The sequence below is a fragment of the Musa acuminata genome, chromosome BXJ2-1 (genome assembly GCF_036884655.1).
Source record: "Musa acuminata AAA Group cultivar baxijiao chromosome BXJ2-1, Cavendish_Baxijiao_AAA, whole genome shotgun sequence".
Lineage (NCBI taxonomy): Eukaryota > Viridiplantae > Streptophyta > Magnoliopsida > Zingiberales > Musaceae > Musa > Musa acuminata.
This window is the reverse complement of record NC_088338.1, coordinates 14582678-14605292: the sequence shown is the minus strand read 5'-3', so window position 1 is coordinate 14605292 and position 22615 is coordinate 14582678. Positions and strand designations below refer to the sequence as shown.

General features: G+C 46.3%; 1 protein-coding gene and 1 pseudogene across 1 annotated transcript; one reads left to right on the top strand and one right to left on the bottom strand.

The window, feature by feature from the left end:
• LOC135598212 (serine/threonine-protein kinase STY46-like) overlaps window positions 1-8077 on the bottom strand; it is a 35073-nt pseudogene extending 26996 nt beyond the window's left edge.
• An 8277-nt stretch (window positions 8078-16354) lies between these two features.
• Window positions 16355-17520, top strand: LOC135598125 (uncharacterized). The gene has a single exon (XM_065091665.1). The coding sequence runs from the start codon at window positions 16371-16373 to the stop codon at window positions 17397-17399; it is 1029 nt and encodes a 342-aa protein (XP_064947737.1). The 5' UTR covers window positions 16355-16370; the 3' UTR covers window positions 17400-17520.
• The last annotated feature ends 5095 nt before the right edge of the window (window positions 17521-22615 follow it).

Here is a 22615-nt window from a genome sequence, read left to right as displayed (position 1 = left end):
GCAGCTATGAGACCAGCTACATCCATCATATGGACGGGTATACAGCACACCAGTCTATCCGGTTATCACGATGTCCCTCTCGAGTAACCTATGACCGGGATTATTTAGGATATGTGTTTAAAGGTGAATTGATCTCATTATCGTGATCTCATCACGATCCGATTCCCATTGCACAAATCCAAGGACATCACAATATATATATGCACATGTACAATAGTTATAAAGTAATATACGCCAAAATATAATAAGCAAAAAGATTCTGTATCAAGTCACACGTGCCATCACTCACGTGATTGGCTTGCTGGGCACCTATGACTAGCAACCCGGAACCCGAGCCACTCTCTTCGAACTCTCTGCGGGCCCAGTTGCGCTTCGTCAGCCAACGACTCGACGAGGTCTAGAAAGAGGTTCGCAGGTCCAAGGGAGAGCTTGCGGAGGACCCACACCAAGGGTCTCTCTTCACGCCCGAGATACAGGATCTGACAGTCCCCCCAGACTTCCAGCTCCCCTCTTTGGACGCTTACGATGGCTCCGCCGACCCAGCAGACAATGTAGCTACTTTTCGCGCCCAAATGGCGCTATACGGAACCTCTGATGCTCTGATGTACAGAGCGTTTCCTACCACTTTGAGAGGGTCGGCCCACGCGTGGTATGGCGGCCTGAAGACCGGGACTATCACTTCCTTCGACCAGCTCGCCAATGACTTTGAGCTCCACTTCGTAGCCTGCGCACGGCCAAAGCCCTCCGCGGCACTACTCCTCGGACTCAAACAAAGGGAGGACGAGCCCCTCTCACATTTTTTGGATCGCTTTGCCACGCAAATCCGGGGCTTGTCGGACACTCACCCCTCTCTGTTAGTGCAGGCGTTTGTCATAGGTCTACGACCTTCCAGATTCCTCTGGTCCCTCGCGGAGCGACCTCCCACTACGGTGCCAGAGATGCTCCAGCGGGCTAACCGGTACATCGCAGCTGAGGCCTGGGTGACTGAAACGAGAAGGGACGACTTCCGACCGCGGGCTCCATAAGAGAGGCTAAGCACCCGTGGTGGCTACCCGATGTAGTCCCCAGGAAAAGAAATCTAAGCCCTGCCTCAGTCTCTTCCGAGCGAAGGTTCAATATCTACCTGACTACCTCCCGGCTCACGGTTAGCCCCGGCTTAAACCCTTCTGAATCTACATGACTCAGTCGTAGACTGCCGAGTCCTCCCTCAGGGTGACCTACCGCCCGAGCCACACCTCTCGGTCTGGTGCCCGAGACCGCGCTTGCGTGGCTTGCCCGCCTATGTCGTGCTACTCGGTCGCATGACCCTCGAGACCACGCCTGCATGGTCTGCCCACCTGCGTCGTGATTCTCAACCGCATGATGCCCGAGACCACACATGCGCGCCCTGCCCGCCTGCGTCGTGCTCCTCGGCCCCATGCTCCCCGAGACACACCTGCGCGGCCAGCCCGCCTGCGTCGTGCTCCTTAGCTCCATGCTCCCGAGACACACTTGCGCGGCCAGCCCGCCTGCGTCGTGCTCCTCGGCTCCATGTTCCCGAGACACACCTCAGAGCGGCCTGCCCGCCTGAGCGGGGTCCCTCGGCCGCAGCCTGCCTGCGCCGAGCTTCTCAGCCATACACCGCCGAGTTCATCTCAGAGCGGCCTGCCCACATGAGCGGGGTCCCTCGGCCGCAGCCTGCCTGCGCCGAGCTTCTCGGCCATACACCGCCGAGTTCACCTCAAAGCGGCCTGCCCGCCTGAGCGGGGTCCCTCGGTCGCAGCCTGCTTGCGCCGAGCTTCTCGGCCATACACTGCCGAGTTCACCTCAGAGCGGCCTGCCCGCCTGAGCGGGGTCCCTCGACCACAGCCTGCCTACGCCGAGCTTCTCGGCCATACACCACAGAGTTCACCTCAGAGCGGCCTGCCCACTTGAGCGGGGTCCCTCGGCCGTAGCCTGCCTGCGCTGAGCTTCTCGGCCATACACTATCGCGTTCACCTCAGAGCGGCCTGCCCGCTTGAGTGGGGTCCCTCGGTCGCAGCCTGCTTGCGCCGAGCTTCTCGGCCATACACCGCCGAGTTCACCTCAGAGCGGCCTGCCCGCCTGAGCGGGGTCCCTCGGCCGCAGCCTGCCTGCGACGAGCTTCTCGGCCATACACTGCCGCGTTCACCTCAGAGCGGCCTGCCCGCCTGAGCGGGGTCCCTCGGCCGCAGCCTGCCTGCGCCGAGCTCCTCGGCCATACACTGCCGAGTCCACCTTAGCGCGGCCTGCCCGCCTGAGTTGTCTCTCGGCCCGAGCCACTTCCCTCGACCATGCACTGCTCGACTCAACCTCATGCGGCCTGCCCGCCTATGTGGTGCTACTCGGCCGCATGGTGCCCGAAACCCCGCCTGCGCGTTCTGCCCGCCTGCATCGTGCTACTCGGCCGCATGACCCTCGCGACCACGCTTGCGCGGTCTGCTCGCCTGCGTCGTGATCCTCGGCCGCATGATGCCCGAGACCACACCTGCGCGGCCTACCCGCCTGCGTTGTGCTCCTCAGCCCCATGCTCCTCGAGACACACCTGCGTGGCCAGCCCGCCTGCATCGTGCTCCTCGGCGTCATCCCCCCGAGACCACACCTGCGCGGCCAGCCCGCCTGCGTCGTGCTCCTCGGTCGCATGTTGCCCGAGACCACACCTGCGCGGCCAGCCCACCTGCGTCGTGCTCCTCGGCTCCATGCCCCCCGAGACACACCTGCGCGGCTAGCCCGCCTGCGTCGTGCTCCTCGGCTCCATGCTCCCCGAGACGTGCTCCTCGACCTCATGTCGCCTGAAACTACCGCGGTACTAGAGGCTGAAGCCATGCCTCGGACTCCCCCTTTTGCGACAACCGACGCATAGCTTCTTTCGGGGGGGAATATGATGAGGGTAATAATGGCGACATGACGCGCCACGACGTCAGCCATGCCTGGACGACACTCTGCCCAAAGAGGGCAATAATGCCAACGCGATGTGCACTGACGTCACCCGCTCTCAGACAACGACTTCATCGTCGTCTGACCCAACATGCTTGGCCGAGGCAGAGGAGAATGACGACCGAGGCTCGCCCATGCCCTACGGCAGTCCGGTTCTCCACGCAACGCCAACAGCAATGTCAGACGCCATCAGAGTTACGAGCCTACCTCCTGCAGGCAGGCACATCAGGTAACACTAAACTCCCCTATAAATACCCTTGCATTCTAAACGGAGAGGGGGGACAGGGACGAGACACACTAAAACACTTCTTCTCTTGAAACCCCCTCCATATCTTCCTCTAACTTGATCATCGGAGGGGTCGGGCCGAGCACCCCGGCCCGACCTTTGTGCAGGTGCGAGTCCGAAGGTCCCCTCCGGACGCGCAGGCGAGGAGTTCCTGCCCGGAAGAGACGATTACACCGTCCCGATCGGACACCGCCCCCGACCTCCTCAGCGGGCTCGAGGAACGCCCCCAGGGAGATCCCCGTCTTTCAGACTCGAACCAAGCCGCATCGACCCCGAGGCCATGGCTCAAAGTTGTTTCCCACAACAGAACCCATAGTATATGGATTATGTATACATCACCATGTTTTACAGCCGTATTTGCTTAAATGTGCCTGTCGGGTTTGTTTTCCTCTACTATCAAAGAGAGAAAAGGACCTTTCAAGAGTGGTAGTAAACTCTGCCTAGCAAAGAGTTAAGTCAATGCCATCAGTGTGCTATTTTCCAGTGTATACACAGATCCTTAGCCATCATTAACCTCCCAACTCTTCTTCATCTTCCATATTCCTAAACAAGGAACTGACAGTGATCCACAACTCCAGCTAAACATTTATTTCAAGACACTGGCAATATTAGAAATAATTTGCAACTACTACTCTTTGTTCAACACCACAAAGGTACTAATTTGTAGAACACTCAGATCAAAATGAAATTTAAAAAAAAAGTTCCTTGCAAGATCTAGATCTAAAGCTCAACAAGCCCCTTGTTTTTATCATGGGTGAACCATAAATTTCAGTTAACATTCTCTTGAAGTCAGAAGACTCAGAACTATCTTTTCTAGGATTAGCATTTTTAACAGAAACCTGGAAGTTCAAAAAAGTATCAAAATTTACCACATACAATGACCCAAAAAAAAAAAAAAACTAAATGAGCAAGCAAATTGTATCAAAAGATAATCAAAAGTTATAAGTCAACTGCATGACCTATCATGGAGACCCACACCAGAATCATGATTTTTTAATACCAAACCCATAGGACTACTGAAAAGATGGGCTTGAGCTCAAAACCCGATTGGCAGGAAATCGAAAAGCTCCCTGAGAGAGTTTTGTGTTGTGGAAACAAAAACTGAAAGGGCATGCAGAACCTTGGGAATGTTGAGCAAGTGCATATATAGATCAAGAAACAAATAATGAAAAGGACAAAGTAGCAATGCTGATTCTCCGACAATTTCCATATCTGTTGGCACATATGTTGACAAAATTGGTGAAAAGTGCAGTCAACAGTATAAACTATGATCAAATTATGGTGTGAGACAAATAAAAGCAACGATGCGGTAGGAAGTGAAATTAACACTAGAACTTGAATTAAAAAAATTAGCACTGGATCATAACCTCAGGTGCCATCCAGCGATATGTGCCTGTTTCAGCAGTCATAACTCCAGACTCAGCTTTAACACGTGCTACACCAAAATCTGCAACCTTAACAACCTGCGATGAATAAGTAGATTAGTTGAGGGAACTAAAGCAAATTCAGCTACATTGATACAAATTTACATAGGCCAAAACATAAGGCAAGGTATCTAGAGATAAAACAATCAGTTTCATGTAATAGAAATATTTACGACTTGTATGTAACAGAAATATTTGATACTGAATCAGGGAAGATACACAATCCACTAACATAAAGAGAGAAAAAAAATCATTTAAATGCAACTGAAGTTTTAATCTTCAGGTCAACACAAAATGACACAAAGCAATTTAACCTTCACCTAATCAACTAGCCTCAACTTGTTGATTGGCTCGTTAATTATTGACAGCGAGCCCTGACAAATGTTAACAAGAACTGTCAACTAATTCCATCCACTTACCGATAGGTTCATGAATTCTATATAACGTGGTTTCCTAATCAACCTTTCAAGCATTAACATTCTTCATATATTTGAATGTTACCTAAGGCCACCAGCAATCATACACCTACATCTATGTGCTAGGGTATCATACACAAAGAAACACACAAAATTGAAGTAATTTTGTGCTAATTCTACAAACATCACATGCATCTAACGAGGAAGTTCACTACAAAATTCATAAATAAAAGAGTAAAATTAGTTAACACAAGAATTCTTTCACCCAAAATTGCAAAATAAGCTGACTTGGAGAAAGTTGTGTAGATAATGTATCCATCATCTCCCGTTTTACTTGGGGAAAAAACTATCATATGTGTGGCTTGGTAACATCGGTTTTTCTTTACATGTCAAAATGCAGATTTCCAAGTCAACACACATTGAAACTTTTCTTGATCTGTTTAATGATTTTTCAATCAAGACCTTACTATCATACAGTCAAAGTCTTAACCAACTACCTTTTGACGAGTGGTTCTAGTATACCACTACCAATCCAATGTTTAAGGTGTCAGGGTGTGATTTCAAACCCTCAATCTTTGAAAAACGAGTTAGTACACAACCACCAAACCAATATTTTAGGCAATGTTTGAAATATCGTACCGTATCATACCGGCATTTCGACATTCGCTCGGTACGGTACGGTACAATATATTTTTGGTCTAAACTTATCCTTCAATCTCACTTATGCATCCTAATATTTTTAGTATAACACTTCTTTTTTATTTTTATCTCTATTTAATTTTTCATTACTTCATTCATTCCTAAGTATTTTATTATCCTTAAATGTTTAAAACTCAAACTTCCTCACTTTAATCATGATCAAACTCATTTAAGTTTTGAGATTTGTTTAAGGTAGTTAACAATTCAACCGTTACTTCTAGTCATTATATACATACTTATTATTATTGATTAATCTTATACTCAAATTCGCTAGTACACTTAGGCTTGTTGCATTGAATGATCATGTAGTATAGACATCATAAATCATATTTATGGTAGACTAATTTCAACATTAATTTCAACTATATCATAGATTAATTTCAACTTTAAAAACTAAAAATATTAACATATCATTTATCATATTTATGAAGTATAGACATCATAAATCATATCACTAGGTAAGAGTCACATATACATATTATATGTGCTTCTATTTGCATGCTAATTGTAATTCAATATGTGTGACACTTAGATACTATATCAAAGGACAAGCAATTTTATAGTATCTTTACTATTGTACACTGATGATATGTTTGTTGCTGCAAGAGACAAATCTATACCCCAATCTTATATTAAAGTCATACTATATTCTTTAGAAACATAAGAGATTCATATAAAATATATTTAAAAATTAAAGATTAATTCAAAGCATAAGTTACTCAAAAGCAACTGAAAAAATTAGTTTATAATCTTTAAGATTGAAATCCTATCTATATTAAGGAAAGAATTGAGGTTTTCTTATGTCAATCTTCCTTGAAGCTGGGGTTTTCTAGCCTCTATGAAGATATGATAAAAAACTGACAAAATGATTGAAGAATGAGAGAAAATATCATAGGTTATTAGGTGAGTAAGAAGGATGAAACCAAAGAGGCACTTAAGAGGTTACTTGAGGTCTACAGTTCAATCTTATTATGCCTCATTTTAAGGTTTTTTTTTTAATCTTTTCTTCTTTTACTAGTATAATTTTAATATTTTCACAACTTCAATAAAATCTAATTTCAGTTCAATCTTATTATGCCTCATTTTAAGGTTTTTTTTTTAATCTTTTCTTCTTTTACTAGTATAATTTTAATATTTTCACAACTTCAATAAAATCTAATTTGGTTTGATAAAAATTATATTTTTGGTCTAAACTTATCCTTCGATCTCACTTATGTATCCTAATATTTTTAGTATAACACTTTTCTTTGATTTTTATCTCTATTTAATTTTTCATTACTTCATTCATACCGAAGTATTTTATTATCCTTAACATATACGATGTTTAAAACTCAAACTTCCTCACTTTAATCATGATCAAACTCATTTAAGTTTTGAGATTTGTTTAAGGTAGTTAACAATTCAACCGTTACTTCTAGTCATTATATGCATACTTATTATTATTGATTAATCTTATACTCAAATTCGCTAGTACACTTAGGCTTGTTGCATTGAATTATCATGCAGTATAGACATCATAAATCATATTTATGATAGACTAATTTCAATTATATCATAGATTAATTTCAACTTTAAAAGCTAAAAATATTAACATATCATTTATCATATTTATGAAGTATAGACATCATAAATCATATCTCACATATACATATTATATGTGCTTCTATTTGCATGCTAATTGTAATTCAATATGTGTGACACTTAGATACTATATAAAATGACAAGCAATTTTATAGTATCTTTACTATTGTACAAGAGACAAATCTGAAATATATAAGCTTAATAATTTGCTTAAAGGAGATTTGTTGCGACAAATCTACCAAGAAATTATACTTAACCCATGAGACATACATAAGAAATTGACCGAACGATACGATTCAATATGCAATCGACGATAGGTATAATTTATACAAGAAGTAATCACTAAAATGAAAGCTTTTTTCACAAAATTAACACAACTCATAATCCCATGGACGTGTTGACGAAGTCACTTTCTTTGGGTAAATTCAATCACTGCTTAAATTTGATCGATCGTCATCGAGCTTCAGTATAATGCCCAATGAAGAAGAGAAGATAAAAGAATCTAAGCTAAAACGATACCAATGTTTTGATGACGGGAATTTGTGACAACTTACTCAAAATTTAATCATATTTGGGCTCAAGTCAAATCAACTATGAAAATTGATCGGAGTCAACTTCTCACCGACACCCACTTATGTTCCTCACCGCAGTCATCCCCTGCGCTTGCTGCCCTCACGCACCATCGCACGCACGTTGAGTTTCATGTTGTCGCCCATGATGCTCCCCGCGGTCTTCATCGGCGTCTGCTTGTGGGCCCACAATCACCTGCCTGCTGCTATTCACCGCAGTCGCTCGCTTTGCACGCCGTAGCCGCGCCCGCTTGTTGCCCACCACGGTCACCGCGTGCTGCTCGTCGCAACCGCACCTCTCTGCTCATGAGCAACGAGCTCTCCACCTTCCCTCACTCTATAAATGGAGCTCTACGGAACAACAGCAACGCAAGCGAAGCGAAGCGAAGAAGAAGAGAGATTTGCTTCAGCCCAATTCCAACCAACTATAATAACCTCATCCACGTCTACGACGTCCGATCGCTGGTCCGCCACTGTTCTGATGGTAAGAGAAAGTTAGACTGGTCAACCCTCAATAACTTTGGTCAACTACAGTAATTTTGGAATTCTAATATTATTATTACTTTCTGTTTTTGTTATATTTGGACAAGTTTTTATTAGGTTTTCTTTAGGAGAGATCATCATGGTGATGTGACTCTCCTATCTCTTTACGGTTTAAGGTTTTTTTTCGTTGAAACAATATTTGAATCATATTAATTCGCTTATATTTGTTTTATATTTTTATTATCCAAACTTGATTTATATCTCATGACCTCGTAGCCTACTAATCTTTCTAACATTTAGTGTAACACCATATCGAATAATAATTATGTCAATAAATATTTCAAAAAAAATTATATTCAAATAACGTAGAATGTGCACCACCTTCGAGAACGAGTATTGGGCGGTCTTCGAGGTCAATAATGGCCTGCCGGCGACGCTGGCCGCTACCGTGTGGGGCACCCTTCCCTCCTACGTACCCCGCAGCGATCTTCCCTTCTACTTGGTTGCGTCGGCCGGAGAAGTGCTGTTGGCTTCCCACTGTAACAAGACGACTGCAGATGGAAAGATCATCGACAGCACCCGTGTCTTCAGGTTCCACCCTGGCGACATAGGCAGGCCGACGGTGGCCGTGGAACTGGAGGATATCGGGGATCGTATCTTGTTCTTGGGCACGTGCTGCTCCGTGTCCGTCGCTGCCGGAGATTGCTCTGGGATCCCGAGTAATGCCATCTACTACATGATCGAAGAGAGGCGTCTGGAGACTGAAGCTGTGCGGGTGTTGGGCGTTAACGAGCTGAATCTAGAAAATGGGGTGATAGCCAACGTCGTTGACTCGCGCACGCCTGAAGCGAAGCCGTTCAAGTGGCGGATACAGCGGACTGATGTCCAATGGTCATTGCTCCCTATTAAAGAGGTGAAGTGACCGGGTAGGATTATGAGGTTATTTTTTAAAGATGAATATGGAGTTGTAAAGGAATAGGAGTCTTGAGTAGGAGTCCTATTAGGAGTTAGTTAGAAGTATGAGTCTTGATTAAGAGTCCTATTAGGAGTTGGTTAGAAGTAGGAGTCTTAAGTAAGAGTCCTATTAGGAGTTAGGGTTTAGAAGCCCTATAAATAGTCATGTATTCCACCTCTTTTCATAAGCAATAGATTAATCTTTTCTACGGCCTTTGAGTTCCAATGAGACCGATCCCCTAAAGAGATCAACCCCAAGTTTAGAATCTGCAAGGGTTCTAACACTTATTATCAGAGTAGTGTTCTTGGTGTCTCGCTGCCCTTCCACAGCCATCCATCAACCCTCCACAATCGCCTAAAGCAATTCCCACAATTGCTTAAGAGATTGTTGCCAAATTCCGTCGTCATCTCCACCACCACGGATCATCCTTTAATCTCCCCGTGAATTGCAACAGGTTCTAGTTTTCTACCTTACTACTACTGCAATTTAGTTATCCTTATTTGAAAATCCCAAAAAAATTATTTCTATATTGCTGCATAAACTTTTCTTCATAAAGTTTTCATCTCTACGACGAAAGATACATTGCGGAATTCCAACCGTATAGCACCGTCTGTTTGATCTTGCTATTGTATTTTTTCTATCCAAATCTCCATGAAATTTTTATGACATCTTTGGCATTTCCTAACAGCAGATTTCATTTGGTTTTGTCAAAAATTCTCAATATAAACCATTGATATTTTATGTCTAATCTGCTATACTTGAAAATCTGCACTGTAAACTTTCAGCCGCATAGCACTGTTTGTTTGATCTTGATACAACGTTGTTTCTATCCAAATCTCTACAAAATTTTTATGATAGCTTTGATACTTCCTAACAGTGGAATTCCCTTTGGTTTCATCAAAAAAATTCTCAATATAAACCACCGATATTTTACGTCCAATCAGCTATACTTAAAAATCTATGCTGCAGAAAATTTTAGCCGCATATTGTTGCCTTAACCCATCTATTTGCAATCCTTTTTGAATGAAATTTCTTATACACTTCATAGATCATCTTGGCTTCCATCTATGATTAATCTATTAAAAAATTCATCTCGAAAAATGATTTTATGTTGCTATAAATTTTCATCGTAACCCGTTGAAATTTCTCGACGAGAATTCTGCAATCGCAACTTGCACCAATTTCCTTGCTATTATACTACCAAAATTTTCTTGATTAACTTTCAAGTCTTTGACTCTACTAGTTCCCTCGTGCAAGATTTCAAGTGTTCGCCAAATATCAAAAGCCGTTTCGCACGTTGAAATCCGATTGAACTCATTTTTGTCCAAAGCACAAAATAAGGCATTCATAGCCTTTGCGTTTAAAGAAAAATACTTCTTAGAGACGAATAAGGAGTTGTAAAGGAATATGAGTCTTTAGTAGGAGTCCTATTAGGAGTTGGTTAGAAGTATGAGTCTTGATTAGGAGTCCTATTAGGAGTTGGTTAGAAGTAAGAGTCTTAAGTAAGAGTCCTATTATGAGTTAGGGTTTAGAAGCCCTATAAATAGTCATGTATTTCACCTCATTTCATAAGCAATAGATGAATCTTTTCTGTAGCCTTTGAGCAGCAACTTGGAGGGAGGAACTCCTATAGAGTTCCAAGGAGGCCGATCCCGTAAAGAGATCAACCCCAAGTTTAGAATCTGCAAGGGTTCTAACACTTGGTATCAGAGCAGTGTTCTTGGCATCTCGCTGCCCTTCCACAGCCATCCATCAACCCTCCACAACCGCCCAAAGCAATTCCCACAATTGCTTAAGAGATTGTTGCCAAATTCCGTCATCATCTCCACCACCACGGATCATCCTTTGATCTCCCCGTGAATTGCAACAGGTTCTGGTTTTCTACCTTACTGCTGCTGCAATTTAGTTATCCTTATTTGAAAATTTCAAAAAAATTATTTCTATATTGCTGCATAAATTTTTTGTCAGAAAGTTTTCATCTCTATGACGAAAGATACATTGCGGAATTCCAATCGTATAGCACCGTCTGTTTGATCTTGCTACTATGTTTTTTCTATCCAAATCTCTACGAAATTTTTGTGACATCTTTGACATTTCCTAACAGCATATTTCATTTGGTTTTGTCAAAAAATTCTCAATATAAACCATTGATATTTTACGTCTAATCTGTTATACTTGAAAATCTGCACTGTAAAATTTCAACTGCATAGCACTGTTTGTTTGATCTTGATACTACGTTGTTTCTATCCAAATCTCTATGAAATTTTTATGATAGCTTTGATACTTCCTAACAATGGAATTCCCTTTCGTTTCATCAAAAAAATTCACAATATAAACCACCGATCTTTTACGTCCAATCAGCTATACTTAAAAATCTATGCTGTAGAAAATTTTAGCCGCATATTGTTGCCTTAACCCATCTATTTGCAATCCTTTTTTAATGAAATTTCTTATACACTTCATAGATCATCTTGGCTTCCATCTATGATTAATCTATTAAGAAATTCATCTCTAAATATGATTTTATGTTGCTATAAATTTTCATCGTAACCCGTTGAAATTTCTCGACGAGAATTCTGTAATCGCAACTTGCACCAATTTCCTTGCTGTTATACTACCGAAATTTTCTTGATTAAATTAGATATCCTTGCTGCCATATATTCTGTGATTTTGCTATCAATTTCCTCCTCAATTCTCTCAAGTTTTTGGTGGAAATTACGTCGAGAAACCGTTGTTTCTTCGACGACAATTCTACTCTTACAAGACAGCACATACTTGCTAAACTTCCACTGATTTCTATCAAACCTTTGCTACAATCTACTGCAGATCCAAAACTTTCATCCACAGCCCTAAAACTCCACCAAACCACACCCTCAAATTGCACCCAAAATAGCCACAAAATAAGCCTAAACCGTAGCCTACATGCACCAATCCACCAACCCTTTCGACCATCACCTCTCTCAACCAATACATGCCTTTAACCCGACAACAAAAGAGAGATCTTAACATCACAGATTTGGCGGCATATACTATGGCATCTGAGGAGGTAATCAATGCTAAATTTGAAGCCTTCGAGGCGCGAATGGAGGATAAGGTTCAGATGCTCTTTACCGAACTCAGATTGGGCCGACCACTAAGCCTGAAGAAATCACATTAAGGAGAGAGCTTTGCCCAATCACACCAAGCCCGAAGATATGACTTCCAAGAGAGGGGAAGCTCTATGACCAACTCCAACTATCCATGCATGAGAGTGGACTTCCCTAGATGGGAAGAAGAAGACCCAATTGGTTGGATCTCGCGCGCGGAGCGATATTTTCGGTACCATAAAACCGCAAATGCATCTATGGTGAAAATTGCAGCTATACATCTTGAAGGGGATGCTATACAGTGTTTGATTGGTTTGAACATACTTATGGAGTCCTTTCATGGCGACAATTCAAAGAAGGATTGCTAATCCGCTTCAAACCAACCGATTACGAGAATATTGACGGACAACTAACAAAGATCCGACAAACCTCTACCATTCAGGAGTAGCAAACCAGGTTTGAAAGGTTATCTAATCAAACTCATGATTGGTCTTAAAAACAGCTATTGAGGACCTTCATTAAGGGCTTGAAGCCGGAGATCCGAGGAGAAGTTAAAGCGCGACAACCGTACACGCTTATGGCAGCCATCTCTTTCGCACGACATCAAGAGGAGCGATTGAATCATGAAGCTTGGAGGACTAGTGTTGCTCCTCAACCAGAAATACTGAAGCCGTCAGCCCCACCTACTGTCGATCGAGTCCCTGCACCAAAGAAGTTGACAAGAGAAGAGCTTCGGGAGCAATCTGCGAAGCGGTTATGTTGGCATTGCGACGAGCCGTGGAGTTACAAGCATTGCTGTAGAAAAGTGAGACTTCTTTTGATTGAACCAGTAGAAGAAGAAGTCATTGAGCATTCAAAAGAGAGCCTTAAACATAACGAAGAAGATGTGGAAGAAGAGCCACAACCGACCGACGTTACAGTACACACAATAGCTAACTACTCAAACCCGCAAATGATGAAAGGGAGACTTCTTATGTTTGAACCAATAGAAGAAGAGGTCATTGAATATTCAGAAGAGAACTTTGAACATAAAGAAGATGTGGAAGAAGAGCCACAACCGACTGAAGTTACAGTACACGCACTAGCCGGTTACTCAAACCCGTAAACGATGAAAGTTGGAGGCCTTCTTAGACAACAACCGATCACTATTCTCATCGAAACGGGCAGTACTACTAACTTCCTAAATAGTAAGCTTGTTGTTCGGATAGCATTACCTATCGAGAATCGCTGCAGGTTTGATGTTAAGGTCACCGACGGACGGATTTTGAATTGTGATCATAGGTGCTCGCAGGAGAAACTATTGCTGCAGGACCAAGAGATAATTACAAATTTTTTCCTTCTCCCTCTTAACAATCATGAGGCCATGCTCAGAATTAAATGGTTGACGACATTAGGTGATATTTCCTGGAATTTTATGAAACTAATTATGAAATTTTACAGTAAGGAGAAACATGTGACATTGCACAGGAAACGTGGGGGCGACATAACAACGATTTGCATACAACAAATGGAGAAGGTTTTGCATAAAGCATGCAGCGGCTTTTTCGTACAACTTGAGCAGCAAACTAAGGGAGAGCCAACAGAATTTGAAGATCCAAATCTACTTCCTTTGCTTGCTGAATTTTCAAATGTATTTGACGAACCGCGCAACCTACATTTTACCCGTCGGCATGATCATTGTATAACTATCCTTCCAGGCAAATCTTCAGCAAATGTTTAGCCATATCAGTATCCACATCTCTAGAAGGATGAAATAGAAAGGATTGTAAAAGAGATGCTCGAAACAGGAGTTATTCGGCCAAGTTGCAACCTCTACTCTTCCCCGGTGCTACTTGTACACAAGAAGGACGGAACAAGGCGAATATGTGTTGATTACCGAGCTTTCAATGGCATAACCATCAAGGACAAATACCTTATTCTAATTGTAGATGAATTGCTAGATGAAAGGGAGCACAAATCTTTACAAAGCTGGACCTTCGATCCGAGTATCAACAAATACGAGTACGCGAAGAAGACATACCGAAAACCACCTTTTGAATACACAACAACCACTATGAATTTTTGCTTTCTTCAAAAGAAGGTGGAATATCTTGGGCATATCATATCAGAGGAAGGTGTGGCAGTAGACCCCTTCAAAATTGGAGCAATGCAAAACTGGCTGACCTCGAGGAACATAAATTTGCTACATGGCTTTCTGGGTTTAACAGGCTACTATTGCAAGTTCGTGAAAAACTATGGAGAGATCAGTGCACCACTTACTTCCTTACTGAAAAAAGATGTCTTCCAATGGTCGGACAGAGCCTCCGCTACCTTCGACAAACTTAAGGCAGCCATGACGACGACGCCGGTGCTAACACTACCAGATTTCAACCGACCCTTCATTATTGAGGCCGACGCATCTGGAGTCGGAATTGGACCCATTCTCATGCAAGATGGTCGACCACTCACATACACTAGCAAGGTATTATTTCCCTCCTATCAAAATAAGTCAACATATGATAAGGAGATGCTCGCCATTGTGCGCGCAGCAACGAGGCGGAGACCCTACTTGATTGGCCGACGATTTCAAATTAAAATCGACCATAAAAGCCTCAAGTACTTTTTGGAGCGAAAGATATCATCCCCTGAGCAGCAAAAATGGGTAACAAAACTTCTTGGATTTGATTATAAAATAACTTACAAAAAGGAGAAAGAGAATGTTCTTGTTGATGCGCTTTCGCAGCTACCCGAGCAAGTTGAAGTTTCAGCCATTTCACTTCCGACCAGCGACTTTCTTAAGGATATTAAGATGGAATGGCAGGAAGATTCAGAGACTAGTAAGATTATAAAAAAATTGGAGGAAGCACCAAGCCCCATGGCTCATTACAATTAGGACTCAAAAGAATTACACTATAAGGGTACTAAATTGAAAAGGAGTATGGCATATCACCCACAAATCGACGGCCAGACGGAAGTTGTAAATAGGTGCTTGGAGATAGCCCAAAGTCACCCACCAAATATGACTACCCAAAGAGAACTTCAGACTAAGCTAAGTGCCATTATTGATCGACGGATCGTGACTCAACGACGACGATCCACTACTGAATTGCTAATACAGTGGGCAAACCTACAAACAGAAGATGCCACTTGGGAGAACTATGATGACTTGAAGATCAAATTCCCAAAATTCATGAATCGTCAGCCTCGAGGACAAGGCTGATTTGAAGAGGGCGGGTCTGTTAGGACTCTAGCTAGGAGAGTCCTAATTGAGAGGGACATTCATGTAAAACCTACCTAAGCCGACCCCTATTAAAGAGGTGAAGAGGCCGGCTAGGGTTAGGAGGTTATTTTTTAGAGAAGAATAGGGAGTTGTAAAGGAATAGGAGTCTTGAGTAGGAGTCCTATTAAGAGTTGGTTAGAAGTAGGAGTCTTGATTAGGAGTCCTATTAGGAGTTGGTTAGAAGTAGGAGTCTTAAGTAAAAGTCCTATTAGGAGTTAGGGTTTAGAAGCCCTATAAATAGTCATGTATTCCACCTCTTTTCATAAGCAATAGATGAATTTTTTCTGCAGCCTTTGAGCATCAACTTGGAGGGAGGAACCCCTATAGAGTTCCAAGGAAGCTGATCCCCTAAAGAGACCAACCCCAAGTTTAGAATCTACAAGGGTTTTAACAGATAGAGGTAGAGAGACTAGAAAGAGGGGACGCACAATGGCCGACCATGTCCCAAGAATAGCTATGTGGACAGGGCTTCGCCAGCATCTCGTCAAGCTCACCTCCCATTTCTTGAGAAGCGCCTCCGACTACATCCGCTTCCGCGCCGTCTGCAAGTGTTGGCGTTCCGCCGTCCCCCCCCGGCCCCGTCACCTCCCCGCTCAGCTCCCCTTCCTCCTCTACCTCTCTACCCCGGAACCAAGAAAGAGTTCCGCCTTCTGCCTCGCCAACGCCTTTAATGGAAGCATGCGCCGCCTACCTCACACCACCAGCATGTATTGCATCGGCGCCTCTTACGGGTGGCTCATCCTCATCTCCGAAGCCACCTCCGCGGTCTCCCTCTTCAACCCCGTCACCGCCGAAGACATTCCTCTCCCCCCACTCTCCACCCTCCAATCATTCGTACTGTTGTTCTACCAATCGGAGGACGGCATCGGATCTTACTTCATCAAAACGGACTACCCCAACATTACGGTCGAGTCCAACGCCATCGTCGACAAGGCCGTCTTGTCCTCCGACCCTACCCTCGACCGGGACTTCGTGGCAATCGTCTTCCTCGACGGCATATACAAGCGCTGCTTTACCTGCCGCCCAGGGGACAGATCGTGGAAGGACAACGTCAACGAACCTTTCGATGATCTCCATTGGATTTTCCCAGGAGTGCCGCAGGTGTTCAACCTGACTGACGTCGTGCCCTACGGCGAGCGGAGGTTGTGCGCTATCTACAATGACAAAAATTACTTAGCAGTCTTCGACGTCGACCCAGGCCCGCCGGGGAGGGCGACGATGATCGCATGGAACTCCATGCCGCCCTGCGTGCCGCGCGGTGGTTTACCCACCTACTTGATTGGGTCGGCTGGAGAACTACTCCTGGTTACCGAGTTCTACAAGAGGAGTGCAGCCAGGAAGAACACCAGGAGCTTCCGCGTCTTCAGGCTCGATCCAGGCGACGGAGACCGGCCAGCGAAGGCGATCGAAGTGCAGGACATCGGCGACCGTATGTTGTTTTTGGGTACGAACCATTCGGTGTGCGTCGCCGCGGGGGACTTCCCAGGGTTCCTGGGGAATGCCATCTACTACGTGAAGGAAGAGAAGATGAGTTTGGAGGGGGAAGATACCCTGGTGTCGACCGTGTGCGTGGTCAACCTGGAAAATGGTGAGATCACGGAGGTTATCGATTCCGGCGGGTCTGAGCCGGATGGGCTCGAGTGGCTGTCGGACCGGTTGGACATCCCCTGGTGGGTGGCCCCCAATCTTGGCAGGGGCAAGAACTAGAGATTGCTGACGTCTTACATTCTGGCATCAACCAATTGTGAGAGATACCCATAGTATTCTTTGGCTTTCTTATTGTGCTCTTAAGGCGTCGAGGTTAGTTAGCAAGGCAAGTTGAGACTCAGTGTGCTCTGGATCGAGGGTCAATTCATTGTGCTATGACGTGACTCACTATATTTCCACGTCGCTAGTCAAAGTAAAAGTCAACGTCGTCATCGCCCCGTGTGCTATCGAGGAGACTCATCTTGCCACGTCATTGGTCTACACAGAAGTCATGATCGTCGTTATCATTGCTTCCTCCTTTTGTTATCTGTACCACCTTCCCCTTCAAGAAACTATTAACACAAGAAGAAGACTCCAAGAACATAAAAGGAAGAAGGAGCCCCAGTCCGAGAGACCAGAGAGGAAGAGTAAGAGAAAGAAAAGATACGCAGCCGACCAAGTCCCAAGAGAGGACATGTGGGAAAGGCTTTCTTCCCGGCTCGTCAAACTCACCTCCCACTTTCTGACGAGTGCCGTCGACTATGAAATTGGCACAAATAAAAAAAATAAAATCCTTTCTATGTGGCAAGAATAAAGAATATATTTAAGTCTAACAAATAACATTCCACCTTACGAAGTGGTAACAAATAACAAAAACACAGAGAAAAGAATTAAAAGCATAAAAATTAAGAACCAGGAAAAACAAGCCATGAAATTTGAACACCGTACAGCATAAAAATTATGTGGCCGAGGGTGTGGCCGAGGGCATCATGTAGCCGAGGAACAACTTTGTTTTGGTCAGCTATTGATTGTTCAACCGCGGGCGCGGGCGGCCAGGTTGCTTTTTCCCTGGGGAAGGTCAAAGGGCCGCCCCTTTCGGGAGTCGCCGGCTTTCGAGGCTGATATGATTAGCGCCTCCATACTTTGCATCGCGCTGCCGTTAGCTGCCACGTCAGGCTATATTTATGGCGAGGTGACGTTTGCGTCTTCGCAGCACACTTCCGGAGAGGAAGGGTCGCTATTTTGGCAGGATGTGGCCTGTTTATAAGTAGCGTGGGGCAAGCCCCCTGAGGGTCTCCTTATCTATTCCGACTCCGCTGCTTCGGACTCCACTATTTCGTTTGCATCGATCGTTCTCCTCTTCTTACTAAAGGTCAGTGAGGATGGTGTCTTCTTCCTCCTTCTCTTCTTCCTCTTCTTCGGCTAGAGCCGGAAGAATGGTGGTAGTGTCGAATCCAAGTTCGTCATCCGACGAAAAAGCAGCCCGGGCCCTCGAAGCCCTGATGTGGCCACACGACCATGACTCAATTGTGAGCGAGTCGTTGCTTAGTCGCCTTCGGGATCTCTACAGCATCCCGGAGGAGTTTGTTCTCCTGGCACCTGAACCGGGCCAACGGTCGTACGACCCAATTCCGAGGGGTTTTGCCCTCACCATTGATGCTTTTGAGGCCGGGCTGCGCCTCCCCCTGCACCCCCTCATAACCTCTTGTATTTCACGGTGGCGTATCTCACCGTCTCAGATGGCGCCCAACTCCTGACGCTACATCGTGGCGTTCCTGGGGGAATGTCATTATGCCAATATCGCCCCGACCCTGTCTCTCTTTCTTTCTTGCTTTCGCCTTTCCAAGGGGTCGGGGGGCTACTATCTGTCCGCCCGAGCGGGCTTTCGAGTTAACGGGGCTCCCTCCAGTAATAAGGGATGGAAGGAGCGTTTCTTTTTCGTCAGCCGCTCAGAGGACTGGGGGTTCGGGGTCCGGTGGGCGGCGCACACGATAGACAATGCAACCCCGGCTTTGGACGACGTGGAGCGCCGAGAGCTCTGGAGGCTTATAGAAATCCTCCCATCCTCAAAAGCCATCCGGAGTATGTCCGAGGAGTGGTTGGTCGAGGCGGGTCTTAGCCCGGTGCCTCGAGGTATGCCTTAAAGAGGGTAGTGGCGGGTCCTCATGTTTTTCGGCGTTCTAACTGAGTTTGGTTTTTTCGCACAGAGATGGTGAACCTCACTGCCGTGCGTGGGAGGAAGATCTCGTCGGCCGCATCATCCCATTCGCCGGCCGCGGCGAGGGTTGGTTCGAGGGAGACCCCGGTGGACGTCGAGGCCGGTCTCCCGCGGAAGAGGGCGAGGGTTTCCTCGGGGGAGGTCTCTGGAGAGGTCACGGTCCAGACGGCGGGGGCCATCACTGCGCCGGCGGGCCACGCTGGGGGGAGCCCCGGGAGATGCGAAGCGGGTACCAATAGGGATGCCGCGGTGGAGGCTCCCCGAGGGCCCTCCGTCCGCGACCTTTGTCGTCTGCCGACCTGGAGGGAGGATGAACCCTACCAGATGCGGGTGGTGGGCAGTCTCCCACGGGGCGAGGCTTCCGATCCATTGGTGGCCCGCTGGCAGGGCCTCACCCGGGGCAACCGGGTGTGGGTTGAGGGGGATTCGACCGCCGAGTTTGTCCGCGGGGGGCTTCATCCCGACATAGCTCAGGATTTGTATACGTTGCCCTCCGAGGTCATCCTCGGCAAGTCTGCTAAGTCGCTGCTATGGGTGAGTGTTATCTCGCTCCTTTACTTACGTGTGCCCGAATAGTTTTTTGACTCGTTTGTCTGCAGGGCAATCATTACGCCATGACGCTGATGGACCACGTTCGTGACGCAGGGCGAGTCATCGCCGCCTTGAGTGGCCGTAACGCCGAGCTCCGGAAATAGGTGGACGAGCTCCGCGCCGGGGGGGGGGGGGTCCCGAGGCGGTCGCGACGGCTAAGCAGCGCGCCGCGGATTTGGATGCGGAGGCATTGCGCCTTCGATCCGAACTTCAGGCGTTTGAGGCACGAAGTATGGAACTTCAAACGCATCTGAAGGCGTCTGTGGCCGAAGCTCGCTCCGCGCAGGCGGATTCACTGGAGTTGATCCGCCGCCTAGAAGAGGCGCGCGCCGAGGCACGGGGGGCTTCCGAGGCCCTTGACGCCGAGGTCCGTCAAAGGCCGGAAAAGGACAAGAAATTGATCGAGGACTACAAAGCTTCCTCGGGCTTTCAACTTGGCCTTGTTCGGACTAGGCGGGTCTCGTACGAATACGGGTACCGGATTGCCCTTGCCTGTTTTAAGGTGCGCTACCCTGACCTGGAGATTGTTAGGATCGAGAGCACTAAGAGGGGGGGGGGGGGGGGGGGGGTGAATTAGTGCAGCGGAAATCTTACAGCGATTAAAACCAAAGGCTGCGTTCGTTCAATAAAAACTATTATGATGCAAAAGCTAATTCTCAGTTTGTATCTAAGTGTAGTTTGCGTCTAAGCGCAGATTGCGTCTAAGCGCAGTTTGCGTCTAAACACAGTTTGCGTCTAAGCGCAGTTTTGCGTCTAAGCGTAGTTTGCGTCTAAACGCATATTTACGTCTAAACTCAGATTTACGTCTAAACGCAGATTTACGTCTAAACACAGATTTACGTCTAAACGCAGTTTTACGTCTAAACGCAGATTTACGTCTAAACGTAGTTTTACGTCTAAACGCAGATTTACGTCTAAACTCAGATTTACGTCTGAACGCAGTTTTACAGTTCTAAATGAAATCAAGACATAAACGTAAACTGCACAGAACTCATTCGTAAAAGCGCAGAGAGACAGTTTGCAGTTTGTAGATGGAATCAAGACGTAAACGTAAACTGCACAGAATTCGTTCGTAAAAGCGCAGAGAGCAGTTTGCAGTTTGTAAATGAAATTAAGACGTGAACGTAAACTGCACATAACTCGTTCGTAAAAGCGCAGAGAGCAGTAGCTATGTAGGAGGTTTGCAGTAATGATAAAGTGCTCAAAATAAACGCAAACCAGAGATTTAGAGTGGTTCGGTCAGTCTTGACCTACTCCACTTTTGGCTTCCTCCACCGATGAGGTTACCGACGTCAACTAGAGGCCTTCCTTCAATAGGCGAAGGCCAACTACCCTCTTACAGATTCACTCCTTTTGACGGGCTTAGGAGACAACCCTTACAGATGTTTTCTCTCCTCTCTTTACAACTCAAACTTGAAGAACAGAAGGAGGAGGAAAACTAGCAGTTTTGAGCTCTAAGAACCACTGAAAAGATCAAGATTTCGGGTAAGTTCTTGCTCTTTTCAGTGCTGAATGGGTGGGGTATTTATAGGCCCCAACCCAATTCAAATTTGGAGCTCAAAACGATCAAATCCCGGAATTCCGGGATCAGGCGGTTGCACCTCCTGACTGGAGAGGTTGCACCGCCTGGCAGAGCTCGAAGACCGAGCTTAGGCGGTGCCACCTCTCTGCCAAGGAGGTTGCACCGCCCAGTCTTGCTCGAAGACTGAGCTCAAGCGGTGCCACCTCTCAGTCAGGGAGGTTGCACCGCCCAGTCTAGCTCGAAGACTTAGCTCAGGCGGTGCCACCTCCCGGCTGGGGAGGTTGCACCGCCCAGTCTCGCTGGAAGGCCTAGCCCAGGCGGTGCCACCTCCTGGCCTGGGCGGTTGCACCTCCTGGTGCAATCAGGGTCCGAATGGTTCATTCCATTCGGCCCAATTTCAGTCTTTCAGGGGCCCAATTGCCCCAAGATTAAGCCAATGGGATCACCTCCCATTTTCCAACTTAATCAACGTGCTAACTACGATTAAATCTAAGACAATTTCTGCAGCTTTGCTTCGGTGCGTCAATCGCTCCTTCCGGCGAGTTTCCGTGATATATGTTTATGATTTAATATGCGTTTTGATGATGAAACGCTTTGCTTCGGTGCGTCAACGACTCAAAACGCTTTGCTTCGGTTCGTGACGCAGTCATCGCCGCCTTGAGTGGCCGTAACGCCGAGCTCCGGAAATAGGTGGACGAGCTCCGCGCCGGGTGGGGGGGGGGGGGGGGGGGGGGGGTCCCGAGGCGGTCGCGGTGGCTGAGCAGCGCGCCGCGGATTTGGATGCGGAGGCATTGCGCCATCGATCCGAACTTCAGGCGTTTGAGGCACGAAGTATGGAACTTCAAACGCATCTGAAGGCGTCTGTGGCCGAAGCTCGCTCGGCGCGGGCGGATTCACTGGAGTTGATCCGCCGCCTAGAAGAGGCGCGCGCCAAGGCACGGGGGGCTTCCGAGGCCCTTAACGCCGAGGTCCGTCAAAGGCCGGAAAAGGACAAGAAATTGATCGAGGACTACAACGCTTCCTCGGGCTTTCAACTTGGCCTTGTTCGGATTGGGCGGGTCTCGTACGAATACGGGTACCGGATTGCCCTTGCCCGTTTTAAGGGGCGCTACCCTGACCTAGAGA

Coding starts and splice junctions, on each gene's coding strand:
- LOC135598125 (XM_065091665.1), top strand. CDS start 16,371: ATGCGCCGCCTACCTCACACCACCAGCATGTATTGCATCGGCGCCTCT.